General features: G+C 47.0%; 2 protein-coding genes across 4 annotated transcripts in view; one reads left to right on the top strand and one right to left on the bottom strand.

Annotated features, from left to right (window-relative positions):
* Positions 1–9,121, top strand: part of DTNBP1 (dystrobrevin binding protein 1) — a 55,183-nt gene extending 46,062 nt beyond the window's left edge. For all 3 annotated transcript variants that reach the window (XM_071553209.1, XM_071553210.1, XM_071553211.1), the window contains exons 8-10: positions 2,428–2,583; positions 4,194–4,337; positions 6,828–9,121. In XM_071553209.1, the coding sequence (XP_071409310.1) occupies positions 2,428–2,583; positions 4,194–4,337; positions 6,828–7,075 (548 nt within the window). In that variant the 3' untranslated portion in view covers positions 7,076–9,121. The remainder of the gene's footprint in view (positions 1–2,427; positions 2,584–4,193; positions 4,338–6,827) is intronic.
* JARID2 (jumonji and AT-rich interaction domain containing 2) overlaps positions 8,387–14,667 on the bottom strand; it is a 235,351-nt gene continuing 229,070 nt past the window's right edge. Inside the window, exons 16-18 of the mRNA XM_071553208.1 lie at positions 12,711–12,894; positions 11,010–11,117; positions 8,387–10,322 (exon numbers count right to left, since the gene is read on the bottom strand). Of these exons, the coding sequence (XP_071409309.1) occupies positions 10,146–10,322; positions 11,010–11,117; positions 12,711–12,894 (469 nt within the window). The 3' untranslated portion in view covers positions 8,387–10,145. The remainder of the gene's footprint in view (positions 10,323–11,009; positions 11,118–12,710; positions 12,895–14,667) is intronic.

Genomic DNA, 14,667 nt, shown 5'->3' with positions numbered 1-14,667 from the left:
CATCTCTGGCACCAACCAGAAACCCCAAGTGCAGCAGTTTGGGTTTACTTGGCCAAGCACCTTCCCTCACACCTGGCAGAGCATGAAATGGGACAGGGTTAGGGTTAGCTGGCCAAGCACCTTCCCTCACACCTGGCAGAGCATGAAATGGGACAGGGTTAGGGTTAGGGTTAGTTGGCCAAGCACCTTCCCTCACACCTGGCAGAGCATGAAATGGGACAGGGTTAGGGTTAGTTGGCCAAGCACCTTCCCTCACACCTGGCAGAGCATGAAATGGGACAGTTTTTGGTGTTACCTCCATACCTGACCTTGGGGAACACTCCTGTGGCAGCCCCTCAGGATTGGGCATCCAGAGCTCCTGCAGGACCTGCCACCCTGCAGGACCTGCCACCCTTCAGCCTTGGCCAGGGACAGTTTCAACACTTAACATTTTAGGCAGGAGGTAAAACCAGAGTGCTCAGTGTTAAGACAGAGGTTGTGTCACTCTCATATTTTTGGATTCCACCTCTGTTTTGGGGTTAAAAGTCTGCTGAGCTCCCAATATAGAAAGCAGAGCTGTCAGAATATATTATGAGACAGACAGGACATTTCTGTTGTCAGTGGGAGCCTCTGGCTTGGATTATTACAATTGAGTAGCATTTCTGCATCGTAGACAATGTTATTAATAATTGCTCCTTGTTCAGGCCTGGATTGGAGGAGCTGCTCCAGGGGACACAGAGCCATCCTGCCCCACAGTGTAATTGATAATAAAGACATGTTGGCTTCAGGGAAAATGCTTTCCTCCTTCTACACTGATGTTTTACTTCTGCAGTTGGCTTTGAGAAAAAGATTTCAGCTTATTTACTGATGTTTTAATGAATATTTGGTTTGTCAGTCCAGTTTTGTGGCTTCTCTTGGCATCTCTCACAGCTCAGTTGCTCCTGTGTGTGATCTGTGACCTTGATGCAGGCAACAGAGTGAGTCACTGCTCTCTGATGCTCTTGCCTGGGTTACTAAAACATGCTCTGTATTTGGGTAATAATCTCCATAATGGCAAATGCCTTAATGAGTGTCCATGTGTCAAGCATTATTAACATGACATTTTTCCTAGAAGACTGACACAGTGTTTGTCCTAAAAACCCTTATGCTCTTCCAGCATTTATCCATGTGGTGCCACCTTGTAGCTGTGTCTGTGTGAAGGGCTGGGCATTCCTCACCCAGGTTTGTTGGAGCTTCCCCTCCTGGGTAGGACAGACCAGACCAGCAGCTCCTTGACCATCTCCAGCCCTTCATCAGCAGCTCAGCCACAGCCAGTACTGGTTTTCCTGCAAGCAGAGCACTCCTGGGGCCAACTCAGAGCTAAGTGAGCAGAGAGCTCTGGAAGGAAGAGTTCCAGGTTACATTTCCTGCTAAGGAGCATTTTTCTGGGGCATGGTCTGATAGTGGTGTGGCTGCAGTTGGTACATCAGTAGCTGCCACATCTTTTTACTCCTCACTAAACAGCACAATTCTTGTTTGTGTGTCCTCTGGCCAGTCAGTGACTCCTGTAGAGCAAACAGGGGCAAGGAAGGACAACTTCTGGTGATATTCCACCTTTGCTGCAGGAGGACAGAACTGCCAGAGAGCCAGCAGGGTTATGTCTAAGCAGATACAGTAGTTGTTTTATCTGTCCAAGCTGTGTGAGCTGGCCCTTTCTGCTTGGTGTCATCTCAGTAATTCATGGCAGTTGGCTCTGCATTTTGGTGTCATTGTCATCCTCTGGCACACTCTGTGCTGCTGCATGCAGGGCTGGCCCTGAGGGTTGGCATTAGTGCCAAAATACATGTGGTGTCTTTGGAAACAGCCCTGATTGCCCATTCCCCACCTCCTGTCAGCTCAGGCTGCCCCCACAGCCTCTGGGGCTTCATCTGAAAGATGATTCTGATGTCCCACCTGAGCTGCACGTGGGACATCCTTCAGAGGGTGTTTCCACTCTGTCTGAAGGCTGACAGAACCAGAATCCCAGCATAATTATATGTGTATTTATGTATCTTTCCACTTGTGCTGAAAACACACTGCAGTGTTCAAATCAAAGGTGTTCTCTGTGCATCAGGTACATTTGGCTGCAGAAGAATCCTTAGCTTGGCTTTTTTTAGCAGAACTGAAATCCCTCTTGTTGATGGACAGGGCTTTTCAGGTATTCCTGTTTTTATACAGCTCAGGAAATTCACATCTTGCCTCGAGATAAATAGTTATGGCATCACTGTAATGTGAAGGTTCTGCTGCCTAATACAGTATTTTTATCCTGTTTTAAAATGTGGTTGCAAAGCCCAGAAGCCTTTTCTGTGTTTAACAGTCTGGGGTAACATCTGTCAGCACTGAACTGGTCCTGTAGCTTTGAATTGTGGGAGCTGGGGGGATATGATATACATGCAATATTTTTTATTTGTTTGCTTGTTTTCTGCTCAGCTGAACTGGATGCTGACCATGCACAGAAGGTGCTGGACATGGAGCACACGCAGCAGCTGAAGCTGAAGGAAAGGCAGAAGTTCTTTGAGGAAGCCTTCCAGCAGGACATGGAGCAGTACCTTTCCACAGGATACCTGCAGATAGCAGAGAGGAGAGGCAAGTTTTCAGACTCCTCCTGTGTAATGCACAAACTCACAGTGTTGAGGGGCAGGGGCAGCAGTGGGTTCAATGCTTACAGCCTCCAAATTCTTCCTCAGTGGAGCTGGAACTTCAGATAAGTGTTTAAACAAACTTTGTGTCCCAGGGGAACTCGATGCCTTAGAAGATTGGTCAGACTGATCCTTGTCTGAGGGAATGCAGGGCACTGAAGTGCAGCTGGAGAGTGGATCTGTGTCTGGAAAGCCCAGCTGCTCCTGTCCACTGCAGTTCCAAAGCCTGGGATTGTCTCCTGGCAAGGAGGTGTTTGGAAAGGACAGAGAGCTCAGTGTTGCATCTCCAAACAGGTCCCAGGTGGTGGCTCTTCCCACTATGTGTGCTGAGGACAGGGCAGGGCAGGGTAAGGGCTCTCATTATGAGATGGTCCAAGTCTGGCATCTCTGGACTAATTGAAGCACAAGAATGCCACAGGCTGCAGGCACTTCCATGTGGGAGTTTCCATCTGTGGGATTGTTGGAACCAAGTGGGAAATTGCACATTGGTGCAGCAGGAGGAGATGTAGAGATTCTGTCCCTGCTCCAGGGCCAGTTCTGCTTCATTTGTAATGTCAGAGCAGGGAATGCAATCCAAGATTTCCCTTTCCCTGCAGGAGTGCTATAAATACTCCCCTGCAGGATGCTCTGAGTGGGGAGCTGGGGAGAGTGGGATATGTGAGTCTAAATTTGTGGTCCAGGAACAAACTGAGTTTGGGTCTCCTACTTTCTGTAATCAGAGAAACTGTTTTAATGAGAGGTTTGTCCTGCAGTACCTTTGGAAAAAACCCAATCAAATAGAAGGATTTCACCTGAGTTCTCTGTGAAGGCTTTTCATAGTGTAATTGTTAAATTTACATAAACCATTAAACTGCTCATTGTGGTACTTGATGCTGTACATGGAACAGCTGTACTTAAATCTGGGTACCCCTGAACTCCCTTGCTCTGTGTTTGCATGTTTTGTTGTTCAAGGAAGATGCTCATCCAAGTATTTAATTCCCTTGCAAATTGTCAGTATTATATTGACAGTAATAAGTGATTTGCTTGAGTAATTAATAATGTGCAATCCCCATGCAGAGGGGAGATAATGGGCATGAGCCTGGGGTTTACATCCTGCTGCCATTCCTGAGATTAACTGAGAGGAAGAATTCCTGCTCTCTGTTCTCAGTAATCCTTGCTCCTGAATTTCCACATCCCTTGTATATTGACATTTAGGGATTGTGTGCTTAAATGTTTGTTTTTCTCTTAAAAAAGACTTACAGTTGAGTGTTTCAAAATGGAAAGTTTCAGTCTTTGCCCCTGAGCCCCATCACAGCATATTTCTGACAATGCTACAGCTATAAATGTTGTTGCTAAAATGATTTTATTTTACCAAAGCAGTAATGGATGTTGGTTTCACAACAAAGCTTGGATTTGGGCAGAGATTGATGCTGAGAGCTCCTTGGGTGGGTGGGTGTGCTCCTTCATTTCCAGTGTAATTCCTGCCAGTGCTCACAGCAGGAGCAGCTCCTGGAGCCTCAGTGTGCAGAAGCACCTGCAGCTGGTGGTCACTTTGCTCCCTGCACTGTCTCCCTGCAGAGCCCATTGGCAGTATGTCCTCCATGGAGGTGAACGTGGACATGCTGGAGCAGATGGACCTCATGGACATGTCTGACCAAGAAGCACTGGATGTCTTCTTGAACTCGGGAGGCGAAGACAACGCCGTGTTGTCCCCCATGCTGGGTATGGTTCCTGTGTGACCCTGTGCTCAGAGACACGTGACAGACCAGCAGAGCTGCTCTCCTTGGGGATGTCACCTCAGGAGACATCACACCTCAAGGAGATTGAGTGGTGCTCATTAGGCCTTGTTGCTGCAAAACTACAGGGGGGTTTTGGGCTGTCTCTTTGTTCATCTCGTTATTGCAGCTCTCTGCTGGATTTGTCACAGGGTGGAGGGTGATGTGGCACATCCTGGCTTGAGGGGCAGGTTTCTCAGTACAGAGTTAACAGAGGACATTGTGACAAACAGCAGCAGAAAGTCCAGAATGGTTTGGTAACTTTGGGCCAGTTGTAGAGTGTGAGATCTTCAGTGAGGGGTACTCAGAGAAATGGCTCAACCCAGCAGTGGAAGGATGGGATGGATGGATGGATGGATGGATGGATGGATGGATGGATGGATGGATGGATGGATGGATGGATGGATAGATAGATAGATAGATAGATAGATAGATAGATAGATAGATAGATAGATAGATAGATAGATAAAAAGTGTACTAGAATCTTTTGAATAATGATTCTGATAGTGCAGCTCTTCCATGCAGCCTTCTTTCTGCTAGCAATGTTAGTTGAATGGAGTTAAGTTAATCCAAAATGTTCTTTACATGTTCTGATGACCAAACCCTTATTTATGTAAGGGATGTGCAGTGTCTGGGTGCTGCATCTCTTACCTACCAGGGAATTATGTTTTATCAGTTAAAAACTTCCATACTAAAATGCCTTTTCTCAAAAAAGCCAAAACAGTTTCTGTTAGGGGAGGTGACAAAGGTCCCTTAAAGGTACTTTTGATTTCTTCTGAAAATACAGATTGATATATTTTTATAGAACTCCTTATAGTTCTCCCTCTGTACAGGTGATTAACACCTGCTGAGAATGTGAAGAGCTCACAGTAAGTAGTCAAGGCACTGCTAAAGGTTTTTGAGTTCCATTGCAAAAACTGAATTCAGAGGGCTGGGTTTGGGCAGGCATCCAATCCATGCCTTAGTAAAGCTGATCATCCTTTGAGCATGCCAATAATTACAGAATCTAGGACTGGTTTCCCCTTGCTGGGTCTTTGGCAGCAAACAGTCCTCCCATTGCAGTGCAGCAGTCCTGGGAATCTTCTTGTGGTTCCAGAGGATTCATTTCTCTCTGAATAAGGGATTTTTGTGTTTGCCTTAAGAACCTGCCCCCAATATCAAACCAAATAGGCAACAGTCTTCATTCTCACAAAAATGAGGTGGCTTGAAGGTAAATCTTCACTCTGCTGTCAGTGGGCAGGGCCAGGTTATGGTTCCCAGCTGTGCTGAACTCCACAGAATGCAGGTAAGGTATTTTAGTGACTGGTAAAAATGAGAATCAGCTCAGAGCATTAAAATGTTTTCCAGTTTGCCTTGCCATAAACATTGCCAGCTTAGGGGCAGCAATTTTACAGCAGAGGTCTTTGGTTCCAGGGAAGCTGCTACAGTGGACTGGTTGCTACCTGAGTTTAGACCAGAATTTCAGATTGCAGCAAGAAATGAGCAAGAGCAACAGTATTTTTAGCACAAGAAACTTCTGTTGCTTCCAGATGCTGCTGTGACTGTTAAAACTTAACTCAGGTAAGACTATGGGAACCAGTCACAGGGCAGGGCAGTGTGAACTGAGGTATAGCCAACAGCTCATCCATCTGACCCTTCTGAAACACCTTTTAAATAAAACCCCACAGGATTTTTAAGAGTATTTTCTCACTGCAGTTACTCCGTGCTGAAGGCAGGTGCCCTGACTGTGGAGAAACACCTGTGAGGTAGAGCAGAGAAGGAAAAAAAGGCTTTATTTGTCAGATCACATAGAAAGTGTTGAGATGTTGCCTCGTTTTAACTTCTTACTCACTGTCAGGAGCCATCCAGGGAAGGGGAACTGATTTGGAAAGCTGAACTCTCAAACTGCAGCAAACACTGTTACTCTGAACTTGCTTAGAACTCTCTTTTGCACAGGATATGGAGGAAGCACAGTCTTAAAATCCCATTTGTGTGCACTTGAGCTATGGCAGAGCTGAACCAGAGAATGCTTTGATGCTGCAGGCAAGAATTTATTATTGCCTGTCTCCTTGTTGTTTCTTTTTTAATTTCCCCTGGGTTTGTGTTGTTTGGTTGGGAAGATTTTCCTGCTGGTGACAATTCTCAGCACATGCTGATGTCCAGGTGGGCACCACTTAAGTCAGTTAAGAGGATTAAGTGGTCTTTGCTAACAGGCAGTTGGGGCATCAGCTGTGTCTCTTTAACAGTGAGAACTTAATGCTCCTGCCATCTTACCTTATTTATCTCCAGCATGAGCAGCTCTAGAACAAGAGAGACACATTTGCTCCATCAGAAAGAGATTAAACCAGGCTGTGGCAAGCTCGGAAGGAGGGATTTCAATTTTGCAGGAGGAGAACAGACTGACTTAGCAATTCCTTGGGCGAGCCAAAGCCTGATTGTTGTTCTTTGCCCCCTGCAGGGCCCGACTCCAGCCCGCTGGTGACGGAGATCAGCCTGCAGGTGCCCAGCCAGGCCGAGCTGAGGCACAAGTTGTCCTCGCTGTCCTCCTCCGGCACCGACTGCGCCAGCCGCGACGCCAGCGAGGGAGAGTCTCCCGTGGTTCAGTCCGACGAGGAGGAGGTGCAGGTGGACACTGCCCTGGCTGCTGTGCCCGAGAGAAAAGGAGCTTCAGATGCCAGTGATGAAAGTGACTCTCAGACTGTTTGAATCTCGCAGCCATATCCTTTGAGAGTGACTCCTGAATGAATGAACACGTGAATGAAGAGCTTGCCTGTGTAACGAGTTGCTAACCAAGCAGAACAGCCAGATCTTTTTACTTAGTCCTGCTGCCTTTTTACAGAGTTGCCAGTCATGTGGAGGTTGGTTTTTAAAGGAAAAAAAATATGCCTAAAGCACACACACTTTAACAGTAGTCTTGGGGCTCAGGGGAGCAGTAAGACTGTTGTATATACTATGTATAAGAGAATTAAAGGGGAAAGGTAGAAGTTACTTTGACCACTTACCTTTAAATGGCTGATTGGAAGTACTTAGACTTGGTGTGTAATACTGAACCCAAATTGTTCCTTGCATGTTTTCAGCTGCTGCAACTGAAGATTCAGGATCCAAACCAAAATGAAAAGTGATTTTCTACTCTTTACTACCTACTGTCTGCCTCCTGCCTTTGTCTACTACTGCAGCAGTGTCTACTGTTCTCACACTTCTTATTCAGGACCAACTTAGTTATTGTAGGTGTTAGGGCAAAAATAAGAACCTGGAAAGGAGGGGAGGTGCTTATTGAAGTGTTACACTTCTTGTGGAGCAGGTACCTTAGCATTGTGTAAACTCCTCTTCCGAGAGAAAATAAAGCATTTCTATCCCAATCATGTCTTAATTACTTGATTACCCAAGTATTTTATCCATGGCAGTGAACAGAGGAGCCTAATTGAGGGAAAAAAATGGTTATTAGGAGCACCAGTGTAAAGTGTTTCTTCATAGTAACCTGTTTGCAGTGCAGGGGAAATAAACCCCCAAGTTAATTATAAATTATATATTTTATAACCTAATTAGGACATGTAGGCATCATCTTATTGCTTTTTTTTTATTGCAGTCCTTTTTCTCTCTAACCTTGAGGTCTGACTGTGTCTAACACCTGTTGCTTGTCAAGTCTCCTGCTCTGTTTGCAGGGCTCTGCTCTCCTTTGGGAAGGCTCCCTGGCTCCTGCTGCTCATGCCTGGAGGGAGGAATGTGATCAGAGACAGTAAGTAAAAGCTGTGGTGAGATCCCTCCCAACCCAGGGCTTGGCAACAGGGCCCCTCCTGCTGCTGCCAGCTGGGCAGGGGCCAGTTCCCTCCAGGATTCACTCCCTCCAGGATTCACTCCCTCCTGGGAGCTGACAAATGTTTCCTGCTGGGAGATGAAGGGTAGGAGCTCACAACCTGCAGGAAGAGATTTCCTATTCCAAAGGCAGCTGCTGAAAGAAATTTTTCTTGCAGGAGCTTCCTTGACCTGTCTCTTGCTTTCCAGAAGACAGACAAAATGTCCAAAAAAAGTTTTGTTTTTTTTATTAAACCTTGTAGTACAAACCTGGGAAGTAAACAAAAAACTGGCAATAAACAACATGAAGTCTTTCCTTACAAGGAAAGAGAGCAGAGCAGCGCTAATAAATTAAATGTCAAACTGTAAGCCATAGTCAGAAGTTTACTGTCAAGAGGGAAAAGTACACAGCAAGGCCATAAAAACCAGACAACCACATTTGAAAACACTTGACTCTGTTTATGTTATTGTTAAATATTCCAAAACAGTTCAGTCTTCTGCAACAACAACCAACAAATTGTATTATAGGACTTTCCTGACAGTCACCACTGGCAAGCTCAGTGCAATATGGGTAGCTACGGTATTGTTGAATTCAATTACGAAACAAAACAGTTTGTGAAAACATTTTCCCTTTTTTATTCCACACATACTGTACACACAACCAGAAAAGGGCAACAGCTACTCCATTATTATTTTTTTGTTGTTGTTCAGTGATGTAAGCAGCACTTATAAATGTTACAAGAAAAACCCTGTAAGCATCCAATCCAACCGATGAAGAAAGTGAAACTTAGTAAGGCTTTTCTTCATCTTGTCTCTCTGCCATCCCTCCCCCCACCCCAAGAAAAGGCTCAAGTATTTAAAAAAATTTACAGGCATATGTACAAAAAGTGTGATTTTTTTTTTCTTTTGTTACAACATGAAGAGAAAAAAAAAAAAGACAAGATGAAAGCAAATGCATTTTCACATTCAAAAAGAAATATGCAAGACCTGCTAGTGGCTCTAAATGTGATCATGTCATGAAACAAAAATTAATGCTTGACTGTGTAAAGGTGTGAAAAACAGCAGTGGAATGGAAATGGAATGTTAGAAAGATTGCACGTCTATGACAAAAGAAGCACTTATGGCTTCAATCACTTTTTTTTCTTTTTTTTTTTTTTAAAGGATGCTATTGAAGGGTTTTTGATAAAGTAGCCAACAGCACCAAAAAATAACAGAATGGATTTCCTAATGAAATCAGGCACAGTTTTCCCTCACGTGACTCCTCAAGGCAGGCAGTCTTTTTTCCTCCTTTTTTTTTTTCTTTTTTAATTTTTTTTTTTATTTTTCCCCCTCAAAACAGATGCATAGTGATGTGCTGGTAAAAGAGAACATACTCCAAATCTCCTCCTTTTGCCTACAGTTAGGAAACAAAGTCCATCTTCAGCTGCCATAACCTCCCAAAGAAAGTGTGTATTCACCAATTTAAAAAATTACAAAACTCATCTTGCCGTGACAGATTAAAAGACAGCCAAAGTAAAGCAATTTCTTTCAAGTTTTTGTCTCCTATCCCTTTTCTCTCTAGAAAAATCTGCTCACATGACTGGAGAACAAATTATAAAACACATCAAACTTCTTTAACCTATTCAAAAAATGGGTTAAAAGCCTTTTTTTTTTTCACAGTTACCAAAAAGGCTTTTTATTTTTTTTTTCAGCCATAGGGACAATACAAATTAATATTTTATCAGCCCCTTGCTTGGTTTTAAAACAGTGAACATACGGCAGTTTAAAAAAATCAGACTGCTGTATCTATCTATTCTAAGTACAAAAAAAAAAATTCAACAGTTTAATGCTAAAACAAAATTAGTTCTCTAAAACCAGAAGAAAATCTTCTTTAGAGCTAGTGCAAAGACAGCTTGTATTCTACAGCAAGTACTCCAAACTATGGTATAATAATTACAAAAAATATATATAAATTGACAAAATGAGAGTGTTGGCATCTTCAGGATTAACTCGAAGCACTTTTGGATGAAGTGGAGGATGAAAGCCTGGAGGATGGCACGTCCACTGTCGCTCTCTTGCGAGGTCCTCTTTTTGGTGTAGGTTTGCTGATACAGTTCTCAATGCTGCCATTTTTACCAGATACTTTTCCACAGATTTGATTGACAAGACTGATTATTTGTTCCTGTGCAGGAGGTGGGAAAAACAAAACTCAAATTAGCTCCTTCTTCAAAGAACAGAGATACAGAGCACAGAGAGCCCATCTCAGAGCTGCTTGTACCAGCCCTGCTCATGGTGTCATTTTCTCACTGCTTCACTATTCACCTTTCAGGCTACAGTAAATTCCTGCCCTCACACACAAGGGTGAAATGGGACCAGGTGGAGACATGTGGCATTAGCCCAGAGCCAGGCACAGTCCTAAATCACCACCCCTTGAGCTCTGTGATTATTCAGTCCCATCTGCTCAGAGCTGCTCCTGCACCTCTCACCTCTGTGCACTCTGCAGGTCTGCCTTGCAGAATGTCCAGGCTGGACTGGACTAAGTCACCTGAACTTGAGATGGCATCCAAAAGTACAGAAGTTACCATAAAATAACCCCTGAAAGCCAAGCCTCAGGTTCAGCAGCAGCCCAAAGCATTATCTCTGTTCTGTGCCACATTCATACAGTCTGTGCTCCCCATTTCATTTCTGTCATCACCTTTCCCTCTATTTCTTTCACACAGAACATGATAAAGTGCCTTCTTCCCAGATCAAAAAAACCCCAAAGCCAAGACCAGTTTCCTGAGGTCTCTCAGCAGGACCAAGGCAGAGTTAGGTGCAGTCTAGCCCTGAGTTTGTGGTCCCAGAGCCCCCCAGCAGTGCCAGCACAGACCTCATCGTAACGATACATCATCTTCAGCCCCCGGCACGACTTCTGCTTCTCCACGTGCCGCAGGGCACACTCCAGGCAGAACACAACGTTCTCATTCTCCTGCACAACCTGGGAGAGAGAGCAGAGGTGTGGGGGGGAAGTACAGTCAGCTCCAAGTTGTACTGAACTATGTCTGAATGACTAAACCTGCAGTTCACTGCCAGTGAGTGGAAGGAGACATAAAAAAACATAAACATTGCACATTGTGAAATTACTCAATGTGTAGTAAGAAGAAGGAACACATCCCTTTTCAAGTGCTGATGTTGGCAAATACATACTATTTGAAAAAACAAAACAAAACAAAACAGTAGGAATGAAGGCTACATCCAAATGCTACATGCATTTACTGGCATCTCCAAAGTAGTCTGAAGATCTCCTGAGAGGAGTAGTTTCCCATTACTTAAAATGCTGTCTTGAATAAGGATAAAAATCAGTTTAACTACAAGATTCCTCAGCTACAGCCTCATTCAGCAGGTCATATTGCCTTGGCTGGCTGCAGGCCAAGCCTGCACACTCGGCTTGGAATTTAACTTTTTTTTTGTCCCCAACTACTGTTAAAGAGTGACAAGAAAAATCCACCCCCCACAGTTACACTTATTCCAGAGCAAATGGACCAGAATTAAGAGATTCTGGTTGGTGGATTGAGGTTTTTTTTAATAAACTCATTTGAAAGTTACTTCAAACAATTGCTGCATTAACAGTGGTCTAAAGACCTGTATAAACTCAGCCTATTCTGTCCTAAGGAAGGAAATGGCTACATCTGATCATTTACAGTTACATTTCATTTGCATTAAAAACCTAACATCTATAACCACAAATCTCCCCAAAAGATGACATAGAGAGTGAAGAAAAAACCCACCTAAATATGGACTCACATGCACTATATTATGTTTATTTAAATATCTGTTCTTGGAATTAAGTGGCACATAATGTTGTGGGAGGGACTTTTGGTGTTTTTAATGGCATTGCTGTGTTTGTAGGTGTCCCCACGGTGGTTGACACACCTTCCAAAGCCAGTAGGCAGTTCCTTCTGGAGACAGAGGAAGTTTATGGGCCTGACTGCTGGTTCTGAACAGACAGGTTGGCAAACAGCTTGAGAGATGGGCTACATCTCCCCTGCAATTTGGCTTGCAGGGAGATGCCACAGCACAGGCTGTAGCTTGTGCCTGGCACTCAGGGCACATGTGTGAGCTGCCAGCTCATCCTGAGCCCTGTTCTGCCAAGCCTTGGCACCCTGCAGTGTCTCTGCCACCCTCCCAGTGTGGTGCAGACACACTCACAGGTGTCCAAGGTCAGTGAGTGACTGGTTTACCTGCTCCTGATGGGAGGGAAGCGACCTGGCACTGCTGTGCTCTGTCACCATTGGCACAACTAAATCAACATCTCTGTGTGGCATGGAGTGCAGGAGCTGCCCCTGTGCTCATTAGCTAAGTTGGTTAAAACTTGGTTGTAACAATGCCAAGGTCATGGGTTCAATCCCCTGTGTGGGCCATTGACTTAGAGTTGGACTCGATGGTCCTTGTGGGTCCTTCCAACTAAGAACAGACTGTGATTCTGTGACAAAAGCTGTGAGATGTGGCTGCATGGTGAGTGAATGTGCTGCCTCTGACAGAGTGTGAGAGCAGCGGGACAGCCCCCAGCAGTGGCAGAGGATTCACTCACCATGGAAAGGTAGCACAGGTGCTGACAGATCTGGCATCTCCTCTCGGACGTCTCCAACTGCAACCACTTTCGAGGCTTTTTCTTGCCGTCCGCGGCGTTGGCGCCGCCGTCGTGGCTGCCATAGCGCGCCGAGGAGTGCAGCCCTGCCTCGAACAGCTGGCGCCGCTGCCGCAGCTCCGTGTCCCTGCAACGGGGCGAGGGTTACACCGCGGCACTGCCACCGCCACCACCGCCACTCACGGGCACCCCGCTGGCACCACCACCACCGCCACTACCACTCACGGGCACCCCGCCGGCACCAGCACCACCACCACCGCCACTCACGGGCACCCCGCTGGCACCGGCACCGCCACCACCGCCACTCACGGCACCCCGCTGGCACCGCCACCACCGCCACTCACGGGCACCCCGCTGGCACCGGCACCACCGCCACTCACGGCACCCCGCTGGCACCAGCACCACCGCCACTCACGGGCACCCCGCTGGCACCAGCACCAGCGCCACTGCCACTCACGGGCACCCCGCTGGCACCGGCACCACCGCCACTCACGGGCACCCCGCTGGCACTGCCACCACCGCCACTCACAGGCACCCCGCTGGCACCGGCACCACCACCACCGCCACTCACGGGCACCCCGCTGGCACCGGCACCGCCACTCACAGGCACCCCGCTGGCACCGGCACCATCACCGGCACCACCGCCACTGCCACTCACGGGCACCCCGCTGGCACCGGCACCACCGCCACTCACGGGCACCCCGCTGGCACCAGCACCACCGCCACTCACGGGCACCCCGCTGGCACCAGCACCACCGCCACTCACGGGCACCCCGCTGGCACCGGCACCGCCACCACCACCACTCACGGGCACCCCGCTGGCACCAGCACCAGCACCGAGCCCGCGGTGCCGCACACAACGCCCCGCGCACTCCCGGGGTCGGTGCCACTACCGGAGCCATCTCCGGGTCTAACAGTGACCACCGTATCAAGCCAATGTTCTCAAACTGCTCCACAGCAAAGTGGGGCTGGCAAGGCCTCCCTGCAGGTCTGGGGTTGCTCAGGGCCACGTGTGGAGCCGGGAGGGGCGGATAACAGGACTCATCCCTGGAGTTGCCAAAGCCACCATGAGGAAGAGGAGCTGGTGTCGGGAGTAACAGCCACCTTGGCCAGGAGGCAGAGATGAACCAAGGCCCTGCTGCCATGAGGTGCTGCGGGCAGGAAAGGGGGAGCAGGGCAAGGGACTGTGCCAAAGGATGAAGGTCTTGCTGCACACCCAGGGGAGAAAAAGGAGATGTCAATGGAGAACAACAACACTCCTGTGGCCGCCCAGCACCCACGGTGTCCATCAGAGGGACAGGGGCTCCTCTGCTCAACCCAGAGCAGCAGGAGGGGCTGGAGCTGACTGGGAGACAGCAAGTGTGGGGGGAGCTGAGCAGATGGGCAGGATAAAGAAGTGCAGCAGCAGACACAGCTGAAGAGCCAAGCTCAGGAATGGCACGGGCAAACTGGGCAACCAAGGCACGTCAGGGAGGAGGCAGCAGGACACACACAACAAGCAAACAAAGCAAATTAAAAAAACGTGGTACAGTGTCCCACTTTGTGTGGATGGGGCTGGGGTTTTTTTCAGATTTTTTTGTTTGAGATTTTGTTTCACAGGAAGGACCAATATCCTCCAGTGAATTCCAACCTATGCATTAGAACAAGTCTGAGAACCACTTGAGAGAGGTCAATGTGATGGTCTAAGAGCAAGCACCAACATTCCTGTTTTGCCCTTTGCACTTCCAGACTTTTTCTCTTCAAGGGGGCAAAAAAAAAAGGCACTTGAAAGTGGTTATTCCCACAGGGGAAGCAGCTGCAGGTAAAGCAGCGAGCACACCTCTCTGCATTTTCTGAACCCTAAAACAACATGTGTGCTGGTTTCCCCTTAGAATGTCACTGGAAATTTTCCAAAAGAACA

The sequence above is a fragment of the Pithys albifrons genome, chromosome 4 (assembly GCF_047495875.1).
Source record: "Pithys albifrons albifrons isolate INPA30051 chromosome 4, PitAlb_v1, whole genome shotgun sequence".
Lineage (NCBI taxonomy): Eukaryota > Metazoa > Chordata > Aves > Passeriformes > Thamnophilidae > Pithys > Pithys albifrons.
The sequence above is the reverse complement of the archived record's forward strand: the minus strand, read 5'-3'. Positions and strand labels throughout refer to the sequence as shown.